This window comes from Cariama cristata, unplaced genomic scaffold, assembly GCF_000690535.1.
Source record: "Cariama cristata isolate BGI_N322 unplaced genomic scaffold, ASM69053v1 scaffold8023, whole genome shotgun sequence".
In the NCBI taxonomy this organism is placed as follows: Eukaryota; Metazoa; Chordata; class Aves; order Cariamiformes; family Cariamidae; genus Cariama; species Cariama cristata.
Window position 1 is genome coordinate 101,753 of NW_009607791.1, and position 12,560 is coordinate 114,312.

Consider the following 12,560-nt stretch of genomic DNA (forward strand, 5'->3'; position numbering starts at 1 on the left):
ATCTTTCAGTGGTTACTAACATAGCTGCACAAAGGAAATAAATGTATTTCCAGTCATAATATTTACATTTCAATCAAAAGTACTGCAATTTTTAAGTAGGCAAAACCAGTTGTCCATTTAACACCACATATGTAATAGAACATTGCTTTATATCATCATCATCATCATCATCATCATCATCATCATCATCATCATCCACTTTTAAGTCAATAAGCAGGTCTGCAACATGAGATTTTTCAGGAATCCTACAGCAACACATACACGCAAACACACACAAATCACATTTAAGAAGTAGCTTGCACAAGGTAAGTAAGGTTAATGGTAAAAGCTTCTTTCTATGCAGAAGAAATTGAACATTAAAGCTGCAGCATTAGGAAAAAAAGTTTATAAACAAGAAATGAAGTCGTACAACAGATGAGAACTTAACAAAATTGGTGACCTTTCCACACAGATGAAGCCAGGTTAAAAAAAAAACAAAACAAAACAAAACCAAAGGGACCAAATGAGACCAAAAGAGAACCTCCCCCCCACACACATACAGACAAAAGTGAGAGCACAACAAAGGAAGTGGAAGAAAAGTGTTACCCATAAGTAGCCGCCGTTTCACCCGCTTGTCCACATCAGCTACTGACGTGGCATTGTACTCAGAACTCTCAATTGCAGCCTCATCCTTCTCTAAAACACAAGTAAGGGACAAACATGGAGCAGTTGGTTAATCACAAGCCCAATTTTCCACTGCCTAAGACAGTTTCTTGGCATGGCACAGCCAAAGCCAAGAAGCAAGGCATGAAAGCACTAAATCCCCGTTAGAGAGTTAATTCCCTTTGAGATCCCAGGAAAAAATTAAAGAGAGTTTAGGGAAAGGAGGAAGAAAGAGGAGAAGGAGGTAGAATGGTCAACTGTGAAGTAATTAACCAGATACGGGAAGCTGGATTCCTACTGGAGAACAAGACACCTAACATGAGTGCCCCAGAGAGGTGTTAATGATGAAAATTAAAATTCAGGGATGCCAGTTAAACAAACTACCAAAGACAAACTGTAAGGTGATTCAGGCTAATGGCGGCACCAGGATCTGAAGGTGGCAGGCAGAAGACTGAGGCAGAGAGAGAGAGCTAGAAGAGTCCGGTGATGGATGGGCACAGATGCACCACAGTCTCGTACACATTGACACATTGCGAGGAGAAACCAAACAACAGCATGCAAATTAAACAAAAACAACAACAAAAATAAACAAACAACAAACCAAACAAACACAAAAAAAGAACAATTTGGGCAGTGCTGGTTGCCTGCTTGTCTATGAAACACTACTAGCTAAACATTCAATGCTAGGAAAGATGTTGCAAGAACAGGGTTTAGTAATTTTATAAGCATGCAGTAAGCAAGATGATGTCAGCAAAGGTCATTTTACAAGGTAGTCTCTGATATCCTACATGTAAGAGTTTCATACAGTGTAATGAGGACTTTAGTTTGGTTATGCTTCATTAGGAATACACAGAAACAGCCACAAGTGTGGGAAGAGATGATCAGTAAGTGAAATAAAAATCAAGATTTCTGATACAGGAGAACAATGGAGAAGTAGCAGCTGGGTAAAAAAAAAATTATTTATACAGAGAGGGAAATGCTTATTAGGAAAACAAAAACCAAAATGCAAGTGGGGACTTTCACATGCAGCAAACATAAAAAAAATAAAATAAAAGGATAAGTCAAGGAAACAAAGACAAAATATGTTAGACAAAGGGTCAACAAGTATTTATCTGGCATTGCAGAAGTTTGCATTCTTGCAGTGATGCCTTGGAACATATACACCACTGAAGACAGCAAACACTGGAATCACTGAAGTGAGGAGGAGGAGGAGGCTGGCAGGTTTTGTTTGTGGCAACACTACGAGGTTGAGTGATAACAAGCAGTTGTTTTGTTTTGTTTTTAACAAGTTCTAGATGGGATCAGGCTGCAATAGAGGCTTTTGTTTGAGTTTTTTTTTTTATTTTGCTCTGTAAATAATTAATGAACGTCAGTTATCAGACAAGACAGGCAATCAGGAACCATCACCAGAAAGCAGGAATAAAAATGTAAAAAATAAATAACAAAATTTAAAAGTATTCTAAGAGAAGGAACTACTTAGAGGGAAGAAAATCAGCACAGGTAGTAATATGTGACTTATATCACAAGACCAAGGAATGTAACATGGAGTTGTATGTATTACATTACAAAAATGGAAAAAAAAAGCAAAAAATAGGTGCAGTGTACACAGCTTTTAAAATCATTTTTACACACTGGACAAAATAAAACATCAATCCAAGGATATCAGTGAATGCTAATAAATAGAAGATCAATTATCCATTCAATAAAACCTGCTCTTCAGGCCCTCACTCTTGTAAATTCTCTGCATCTGGAACTGCCTCAGGCTTCAGGGAGGGTTATTTAAACAGAGGGACTGTATGATGGAGCCCTCTTTGTTGATCAAAAGTACTAGGTGAGAGATCCCATAAGCTGAGACATAGCTTGTGCATACAGCGAGGCAGAGTCTGGTGCTGAACCTTGTTCAGCTCTACCTCTGCCAGCCTAACCCTCACCCTACCACAAACCCATCAGAAGTGACTGAGGCTCTGGGCAGCCACGGAGTTCTATGCCATGGATCTGACCAAGCGATCACTAACGATAACTGACAGATTTCCATGGATTTCAAGTGCTCTGCCTGGCAGTATTGATAAAGGAGAGAAAAGATGATAAGTATGTGTCTATATCTACATCCATATCTGTATCTATATTTTTTAACCTCAGGAAATTACTAAGAATTTGTAAGAATTTGAAATTAAACAAGTCAACATGACCACAATGCTAATGAAAACCATTATGGATTTTAGGTTCTGATCTGTGAGTAAGAATTTCCAGATTTTAACTTGCAGTTGCAAAAATATCCTTTTTTATTTAAAAAAAAAAGCAGAGTGGAAAGAAATGTGTTAAGCAAATAATATATTTTATAATCATAAATGTTTGTATAGCATCTCCCAGGATGCTCCATATCTTGAACGGCTTTTTCCTACATTCTGAGTGAAAGCTTATTCACTACACGTGCTGTCACTTTTAGAATCATAAAACATACAACAGGGAAGAAAGCACATCATGATGATTAATTTTCCCCGATAACAGCTTAGGAAAGAGGATCATTTTCCTCACCTTGCTTATGCAAGGAAGTCTTGACTCATGAAACTGAACTGAAGAGCTGAACTTTCATTCATAATCATAAATGTGCCACACGTTTTTACTTCAAAAATTATTAGTTATGAAAAGAAATAAAAGTTACAAAGGAGTAACAAAGGGATACTGCATTAACAAACGTTATGACAGGACACGCACAAATGCTTCTCTCTCTGTATAGCATGACCTTAGTGACCACAGCCAGGAACTGCTGTTATACACTTCTCTCAGCAGTGGTGCAAAACGCCTGTGAGATACAAACACACACGCGCACACATACACACACACATATGCGCACATAGATATTCTGTGAGGAATATGAAATAAAATGTGCTGCAGAGAAGTACTTACCAATGCAGGTTCGGCCATCTGAATGTAAGGCATACTTCTGATGACAACCACACACAGGACCAGTATCTGTGTCATCACAGGTGTGTTGGCAGCCTCCATTCCCATAGTTACAGGTTACTAGTTAAGCCCCAAATGAATGTGTATATATGTATATATAAATAAAATGACAATGAAACCAATTAGTCTTGAGGGCCTTTCAGAATACAGAAGAGCAGTAACATACCAAGACATAAGGCAACATAACATTTGTATTTGTGGTTATTTGCATTTCTTATTCTTTCTGCCCCCCCTTCTCTTAGCCACATTCCTGTCTCACACCCTACTCTCAATCCATGCAGTGAAGAACAAAAGAGAAAGAAAAAAAGAAGTATGTGCTACTTTTCCCCCAGTCTATCCGTATTCATAATTTTAGTATGAGTGGTTAGCCAGTACCATCTCTTCCTAAAAGCTACATGCTTCACATCCGTGATGTATATGGCATGAAGAAATGAGCAGTCTACTAATACAGACGTGTATTTTCAAGTCTATAGACAGCATTTCTCTTTCATCATTTCCTAAGCGGAGGAAGCAGAGACCAAATAGGAAAAATAGAGCCATATAAGTCTTTTGAGTACTGGTCCTCCTAGAGTAGAAGAATGCTTAAAAATAAAACAGGAAACGTTTTTTTTTATTTTCTTCTCTGAAACGAAAAACACATAGTTGTTATGACCCTGCAGTGTGCTGGCCTCAACTAGGAAGGAAGCATTGGAGATGTCACTTGCACTTCCATGCATACAGTACAAAATGGCTTTTAGCATTTAGGTGAAAAAATACTAAACATACATTAAAGCAAAGACTTCTCATGACAGGTAGGGTTTTGAAGTTTACATGAATTAATAGATCGGATTCATTTTCCTTTGTCACATGATGGATTTAATTTCTGACTACTAAGACAAACCAGTTTTTAAATATTAAACTGGCTAGTGCCATTAACAATGCCTCTCATTTGCCCCTGTTTCATTTAATCCTTTGCTGTTGCATAGCTTGATGCTGGATAACACTATTCTGATCTGAGTGAATTCTGAATTCAATTTACTGTCTTTATATACAGGTAATTTGGGTTAAGTTCTTTATTGGGATATACATGCAGGGGAAATCCAATATACCATTATTCAGTTATATCATACTTATCATTTCAGAGGACTTAAATGTTTTGAAATGTTACAGTAATTTAAATACTGACTACAGTAATTTAAATACTGACTCCTATTAATCAGAAGGAACTTCCTCACATTGGTCTTAGCAGAATTTTTCTTCTAGGTAAGACAGTTTATAAAAGAGCCAGGGTAGTAAATTGCAATATATAGTAAAACCAAGGTGATGGTTATCAGGATTTTAAAATCATGTATCTAAATCTAAACTGAGGTTCTATCTAATCCAACAAGGCAAAGCTCATATAATTTCCCACCGACCTCAGTGACTCTGCTTTAACGCTAGCTTCTTAAAATGGAGCAGACTGGCATTTTCAGTCACAGTACCTAGAACTGAAATATCCCACCTCTGGTGTGGGTGTCCCAGTGCTGCATAGTCATGCCACTCTTGGTAATCACTGAAGTACTTAGCTCAGAACGGAACAGCACCCCCAACAGAATTCCCATAAAAACTTCCTGCCAGTGAGGGAACTGCAAGTTTACACCAGAAGTCCCTGAAGTCTGGCAAAGATCACAACAGGAATTGTCCATCTCCCAAGCGAGGACAGACCAGAGGCCACTACAGGTGCAGGTATCCTTGGTCCTTCACATTGTACACTTCGAATAAAATCTTTGTGCTGTTCAGAGATAGAGGGAATAGTCTCATGGCCTCGTGGTAAGAACAAACGCTGAGAAGAGGGCCTGCCTGGATTCCTACCTCTCTTCCCAGGAATATCGCTGCTCTATCCAATTGGAAAGAAGGCCAATGAGAAAGATGGAGAGCAGCCTGATCTACATTCCCTTATTGCAGCTTGACAGTTTGGGGCACTAGGCTGGAAAATGGGAATTGTGGGTTCAGTCCCACCAAACAGAGGAGGGAATTGAACTTACATACTCCAAGTCATGAGAGTCCTAAACTTCCAAGGAATTACACTAAAAAAGCCCCCTAAGCAACAACCACCCTCAGTCATTATTCTTCTTCTGCAGTTTTATAACTTACCTATTAATTTCTTTTTGTGAAAAAATACATAAAGCAAACCATTCTGCTTTGCATCAAATGGGAACAACATTTCATTTCCTTCAATACGCAATAACATTTTAGCTTTTATTTTTGATGCAAAAGAAACAAATTGAAATTTTACATCAATTATCCATTCTTAAACCTCCCACCTTTTCAATGCAGTCATGCTGAAAAATCACGTCCTTGCTCAACATTATGCCTGCCTTTATTCACCTCTCTTCTTTTTGCCCCTTCTTTGATGTACAATTTTTAGGGGTTAATCTTTTTCTGGCAGCGCTCTCTCTATGCCACATTATGTGTGCAACAGTAACTTCTTGGTTAATCTGGAGGCAGATGAAATACTGGTGTGCAGCTTAGCTGAGGGCTAGAGGAACAGACAGAGGTTGTCTGATCGGCTGGCTGCAGCCCGACTGCCAACACGAGCTCTCTTCTGGCCAGCTGTGTCTGGGATGTGACCAAGCAGGGGCACTAAGTGGTACAGAAGGCAGCTGCTTGCAATATCCACAGTACTGGGCATGCACTGGCAGAGCTCATCCAGGATAAAGTAATTCCCGTCTACTTATCCTCCTGTATGCCTCTTGGACTACGTGAAGGCTCATTCAGTGTTTCTATCCCTGTTGGACTGCAGTGCCATCACAAATTAACTTAAAGGTGTTTTTTACGTTTAAATATATTTCTAGCCAACAGTATTTTTATTGAGGATTTTAAAGTGCAATCAGAAATAAAGTATATATTTTAAACAACTTGACTGCAGTGGTTATTTTTGGCATTCCTTGCTGAAAGCTTTTACTGGCAGATACGAAAATACCTTAACACAGTTGCCCCAATACATGTAATATGAGGGACTTTTCCTTACTATAGTTGTCCATGAAAAATCACACTGGACTGTTGGGGTTTATAGTAAATCCTGCAGAATCACGCATTTCTTTTATAGTTTCCCTGTATACTAAAGTTACTGGTTCCTGTTCTAACCAGTCAATGAACACAGATGTAGGTCAGTTCCTTCTCCTCTTACAAATACTGGTAGATCACATTTTTGAAGGAGTTGAATGTCTCTCTAGACTACAATTTATTTATTTATTTATTTAAAGCAACTTGAGCCAAAATTCTGGAGCTTGACAGCTCTGCAGGTGAAATTGGTACAAAATCCAGCTGTAAAATATGTCACTTCAGTCTTCTTCCAGCCTTAATTCTGTGGCAGTGACACAGTGAGAGGCTTCGCTTGCTTAGAGGAAGAAAACCAAAATTATTTAAAAGCAAAGGGACATCCAGATCTACTCCATTTTTGTCAGAAAGCATTAAAGCAAAATTAATGAGAAATCTCAAAACTGTTCTTTTAAAAATTATTTCTGATGAATTTGGACTCTACAGCTATGCAAAAGACTGTGTGCTCATTCAGAGTCTGTGACATTAAAGAGGCAAACAAAAAGAGGCAAAATGGTAAATTCTGACAGACACAGACCACCTTCAAATATTATAAATCATGTTACAAAAAAAAAAAGAGGGGGAAAACAGTATTTTTTTTTTAACCAAAGGAGAACCTACATATCTCTGTTAGAACTCAGACATCCTTATCCCCACATAGCAGATTTAAAACCAGAATAACACCATTGCTTTTGACGCTGCTTCAGCATTTGTGTGTGCCTTAAGTGCAATCAAAATGCTGGGCTCTTTAATGTGGGAGAAATGCCCTGTACAACTGGCTAAAACCAGCATCTCACAAAGACGGCTTTGCTCGTGTTGGCTACAAACATGAGCAGAAACAGCACACAAGCCCTACAAAGATGCACACTGTCTATGTGAGGTGTCTAATGTTGGTGGCCAAGTTACCAGTCTGTTCTCCCAACAGTGCTTCTACTGTGAATGAAGAGCTACGGGGCATCCTGAGCTGAAGCCCTGACACTGCTTCAAAGTGTCTTCAAACAAAAGTAATTCTTTTCGCTGACTATAATGCTCAGGTTCTTGAACGGTCCGGCGACCTTTCAGGGCCTGCAAGTTGGCAGCATGGCATAATCTCCCTAACTGTCCACCTGCCTATGCTGTAAGCAGCAGTACCTATTCAGTTTGGCTGGACTGAGCTAAACACTCCTGAGACACAGCTTTGCATGTGGGCCAGTGCTTCCATCCATAGAAATATATGGACTAGTCTGGAAATGACATTTTGATGATGAAAGACAAGGAACAACTGTCTGGAAGAGGAATGACATCTTAAAGAACAAAAGGGATTCTAATGTACATATTCCACTAAATAATGCTATTGATGTTCCATGCTAAAATCCCCAGAAGACAGAAAATATCAGAATTCAGCCTCACTCTACAGCCTAAATACTGTTTTCAGTGCTTCTCTGAACTTTCAGGTAATCCTTTTTCTGGTTTCTTCCATCCAACATGCCCATGACAACAAGGAGTATTTGAAAACACATGGCCAATTATTAAATCTAGCATTTAGTACCCACTAACTCAAAAAATCCCTTAAGACAACAATGTCCTGGTCTTGTCCGCATGTGGGCTGAAATATATACTATGGCTCAGATGCCACAGAATTTGCAACATGCCAGATCTTTCGCTTTTGTAGCATGGCTTTCTGCAACAGTTCAAACCAACACATTGTAATTCCAGATAAATTAAAAATTGCACTGTTTTTCAAGTAAATTGGCCATTAAATATCTAATTTATATAAATATATGGGCATCTCTATGTGATAAAGCTGTGCACGCAACATTGCTTGCATTATTTATTCTAGTGTGGCCTTACATTTTTAACATTCTGGAGATCTTTGTACTGATAACAAATAGTTGCATGAGAACATTGTCAGCAGGAGCTGAAAAGCTGCCACTTGGCAGAGGTGGGATGGTATTTTATCATAAACATACTAGACAGGATTTTTAGAATTACTTAGCCCTAACCCTCCTGCTCACTTAAATCATTAGTATTGAAGGAGGCACATAGAAGTAGCTGTAGTTAAGGTTATCCAGCATTTTTCATTAAAAGATTCAGTGTTCATTTGTTTATAACTCTTTTAGGTTGCAACTTGCAGGTATGTGTATCTGCTTTAGGTTTCCTCTTACTTTTTCAAGTTCCAGCTAAATTGATCCAGCTATTAATGAGATTAACAAAAAATATCTTGGTTTGTTCATGTCTGGGGAAAAAATCTTCAGTTTATCAAAAATTTCTAAAGCAATCATGCTCAGGAGCAGGATCTTAAAATATATCATGGATACAGATAGAGACAGAAGAGGTAATTTCCCATGTTTTCTGCTGTAATCTGGAACCACATTCACTATTCCTAAGCCTCTTCTTTCTGCTGCCAGCAAGTATCTATGAAAATCACTGACAAAGCATACTCTTCTTCTAAGGCTTGTGTAGACAGAAGGTGGTAGTTTACTGCTCCTTTGGATCTAAAGGATGCAACTCTTGTGAGGAATTATGTATGGATCTGTATGATTCTGCTCGGTGTATTTCTAGATGACCTCTTGAGGTCCCTTCCAGCCTCAATGCTTCTGTGTTTTCCTAGCGTGGTGGGCAAGACTATTTTTTTTTTTGACAAGAAATTGAATGTTTAAAATTTACATTGAGAAACTATTAAGGCTGCAATATTAAGCACTCAAAAGCTACAAAATACCAGACTTCTGGTACACAGACTTACTATATCACGATAATCATCCTTAATGACAAATGCAGAAAATACTCCGGTCTTACTCAGTGCACAGTGGAGCTAGGGAAAGTCAGGTCTGTGGAAACAGCTGAGGAATCTTGCCTCATTTGCTGAAGAATGAGTAGTAAATCAGAAAGGGACTGTCAAGAAAGGATGGTCTCATTCAGACAGTTAACAGAGCCCTAAAAACCCTGCTCTATTTCTGCCCCTGCCATGGAATTCCTACTTAGGGCTTGGCATGCCCCTTGAAACAGATCTATTACAGGTTCCTAATACTATATTCCTCTCTCCACGGCCTTTGCAACTACATCTGGAGCCATTGGGAGCTTGGCTTTGATCATACTGAAGTGCTCTAAATGCTGAGCTGGGTTCTGGGTGTTTCTTGTTAATCACCTATCACTACTAAATGATTTTGACATTAACATCTTTATATTCATTTCCCATTTGTAAGATAGGCAAACCAGTACTTTTTAACTTGACAAGAATGTTCTGAAAATACATTACCAATGCCTGCAAAGTGCTTCGACATTACAGTAATGAGTATCATGGGAAAATCCATGAGGAAATTAAAAATTTTATGTTCACAATAGGGTTTAAACACTATGCAGCAGGAAAGGCATGACACTGAATTATGGAGAGGAAGCTATTGAACAAAAGCCTGTTTAATTAGCACTGACCATTGTGTACAGCGAATGAAGCAAGACACCAATAGTGACTGCCTTATTAGCATGTGATGATATGATCAGGTGATATGTGATCATGTAACTAGGATGCAATGACAATCTTGTAATGCATGCATAAAAAGCAGGGAGCTCCTTCCGATTTTTTGTGCTTTCTAACTTATTTTAACATCTTTTTTTTTCCTTTGAAGAACATGTGTCTCATTACTAGTGGCCTCTGGCCAGTGTGTCTGAAAACCTCTCCTAGTATTCTGATTCAATTGCAAACTGGCTGATAAAAATTCACCTGGTGAGCTACTGGTTCTCTGCCATTTGTTGACATAAAAAACTAGAGAAGCAAGCTCTGACAAACCCTGAAAGTCACAGTCTCCTGGAGGGACCATGATAAATCAGAATAATTGTGAGGGATACAGGGATATACTAGGGGTATATCAGACTACCAGTCCCTGGTATACAGGGCTACAGACCCCGTCCAGGCTGACAAGGGGCAAGTGTCTGTTTTTCAGCTTTTCAGCATAGCTGTACTTGCAAAGCTGCAGCTCAAGATTTAAGCCAATTCCACTGAAATGGTTCGCTGTGAAAAATTTTTTTAAAAAGTCAAGATTTGGTTTCAGAACTAGACCTCTATAAATAGCCTGCTGCAATCTCACAATCATATTGTCACAGGCTATCTGGCTACAGCTTTATACTTTGCGTTTGGAAGGGCTAGAAGTACAGTTATTTTAAATAAGACTCTGGAACATATTTGCAGAATGTGCTGTGGGTTTAGGGGTCAGTGTACTCTGCAGCAATGTCTGCAGCCTTGAAAAACTCAGCATCCCTACTTAGAGGTCTGTCAGCAAAACTTCATTATACTTCGAACTACAATTTGAATACCACAGGGCACAGAATAAATTCAGGTTTTTCACTCTATTAAACCGTGAGGCATTTAGAAATATTGTTCCAGAAAAGTCTCTAATCCTCCTGTCACCATCTCAGTATGAAAAAGGATAATGTAATTCCTAAGGAATGTACAAATTTGTGGAAACAAACAATAAACAACATAAATAAACATCCTCTCCCACTTTAGCAATGTAGCTGACATTGCACTGCAATTAACAGCATGCAATGTTCACTTCTAATGAACATTAAGAATGAAAATTACCATAAAGGCAATTTTTCTCTGTGCTTTTGCCTTTGGCCCTGAGTAGCCTCTTACTATCGAGGAGCAACCAGGCTGTACAATATCCTGTAGCATTTCTTGATGATATTCAATGGTGATTCTTTTGACTTTGTACTTGGGAACTAATATCATCTAAATGTGTTTACACAGTGGAGACCTCAGGAAGAAAAACGCTGAACTAGAAAAAAGGCTATCACAAAAATACTGGCCCTATGCAAAGCACAAAATATGTTTCATGTCGTTTTGTTGCACTTCCTTTCTTTTATCTCTCACAAAGCTATCAAGTAGGAAAGCAAGCTGTTGGAGTCAGATCTAACACTCACTGAACCCATTAGAAAGGCTCCCATGCAATTCGGAAACTTTCAGATGATGATGCTGAGTTACAGAAGGTCAATTATTTTAACCTGTACAGAACAGTTTGCAATTCTGTGGGCTAATGAATATCTGTATCTTCAGCATCTCAGCGTCAAGAATACATCACTCTGGGTTTTTCTTTGAAGAACAGTACGTATGATACAGCTGCATGTTTTCCAAGTAATAACAAGAAAAGTAGACTGTGTGCAGTGGAATTAGGACTAGGGCAAACATTTCTATCCTTTAAAAAAGAGGAATTCACACTCTTAATTTGATAGCTTTAGTGGATTTATCATTAAATCCATTAGTAGATTTATCAATGTATCTATCATTGTGGACCTTCAAAATATTGCAAGCCAGAATTCTCTATGCTTTATTTGTTTTGCTTTACTAGGAAAGCCTGGATTAATCTGATTCCCCACTTTTCTGCATTGATAGGAAGGTAGAAAAGTTGTTACCATTTTGCTAACAGAGTCACTGCCAACATTCTGCTCTTCAATCCCTCTTATCCATTCCCAAGTATACCTTCTACAGCAAAAAACACATTACTAAAATTACAAATCACCTTTGGCTTCTGAAAAATAACAATTAAAAAATAAGACATTTTGGGACATTCGAAATTTAATCTTCATCTACCTACATTTGCAGTCCTTCTGGTTTTTGGCAAGTTCAAAGCCAGGCCTACATTCACAGGCAACCCCACCTTTGGGCGTCTCCCGGCAGATGTGTGCACAACCATGATCTTTGTTCATACAGTTCATACCCTCTGTAAAAAAAAGAAAGAAAAATGGAAAATATTAGTACTGAAATAAAATTCAAAATAATTATTCACATCCAGTTCTCCAGTAGTTTCAATTATAATTTTTATTTTGTATCTGGGCTGTGTTCCACAAGGCAAAAGAAGACAGTTGATAAGAGGTATAGAATCAACAAAACAGCGTAATAAAGGACAAACCTCCCCTGGGGCAAA

General features: G+C 38.4%; 1 protein-coding gene across 1 annotated transcript in view; it reads right to left on the minus strand.

The window, feature by feature from the left end:
- SCUBE1 (signal peptide, CUB domain, EGF-like 1) overlaps positions 1-12,356 on the minus strand; it is a gene marked incomplete at its 5' end in the record, with an annotated part of 100,565 nt that extends 88,209 nt beyond the window's left edge. The window contains 3 exons of the mRNA XM_009696873.1: positions 586-675; positions 3,550-3,666; positions 12,231-12,356. Of these exons, the coding sequence (XP_009695175.1) occupies positions 586-675; positions 3,550-3,666; positions 12,231-12,356 (333 nt within the window). The remainder of the gene's footprint in view (positions 1-585; positions 676-3,549; positions 3,667-12,230) is intronic.
- Between the last annotated feature and the right edge of the window lie 204 nt (positions 12,357-12,560).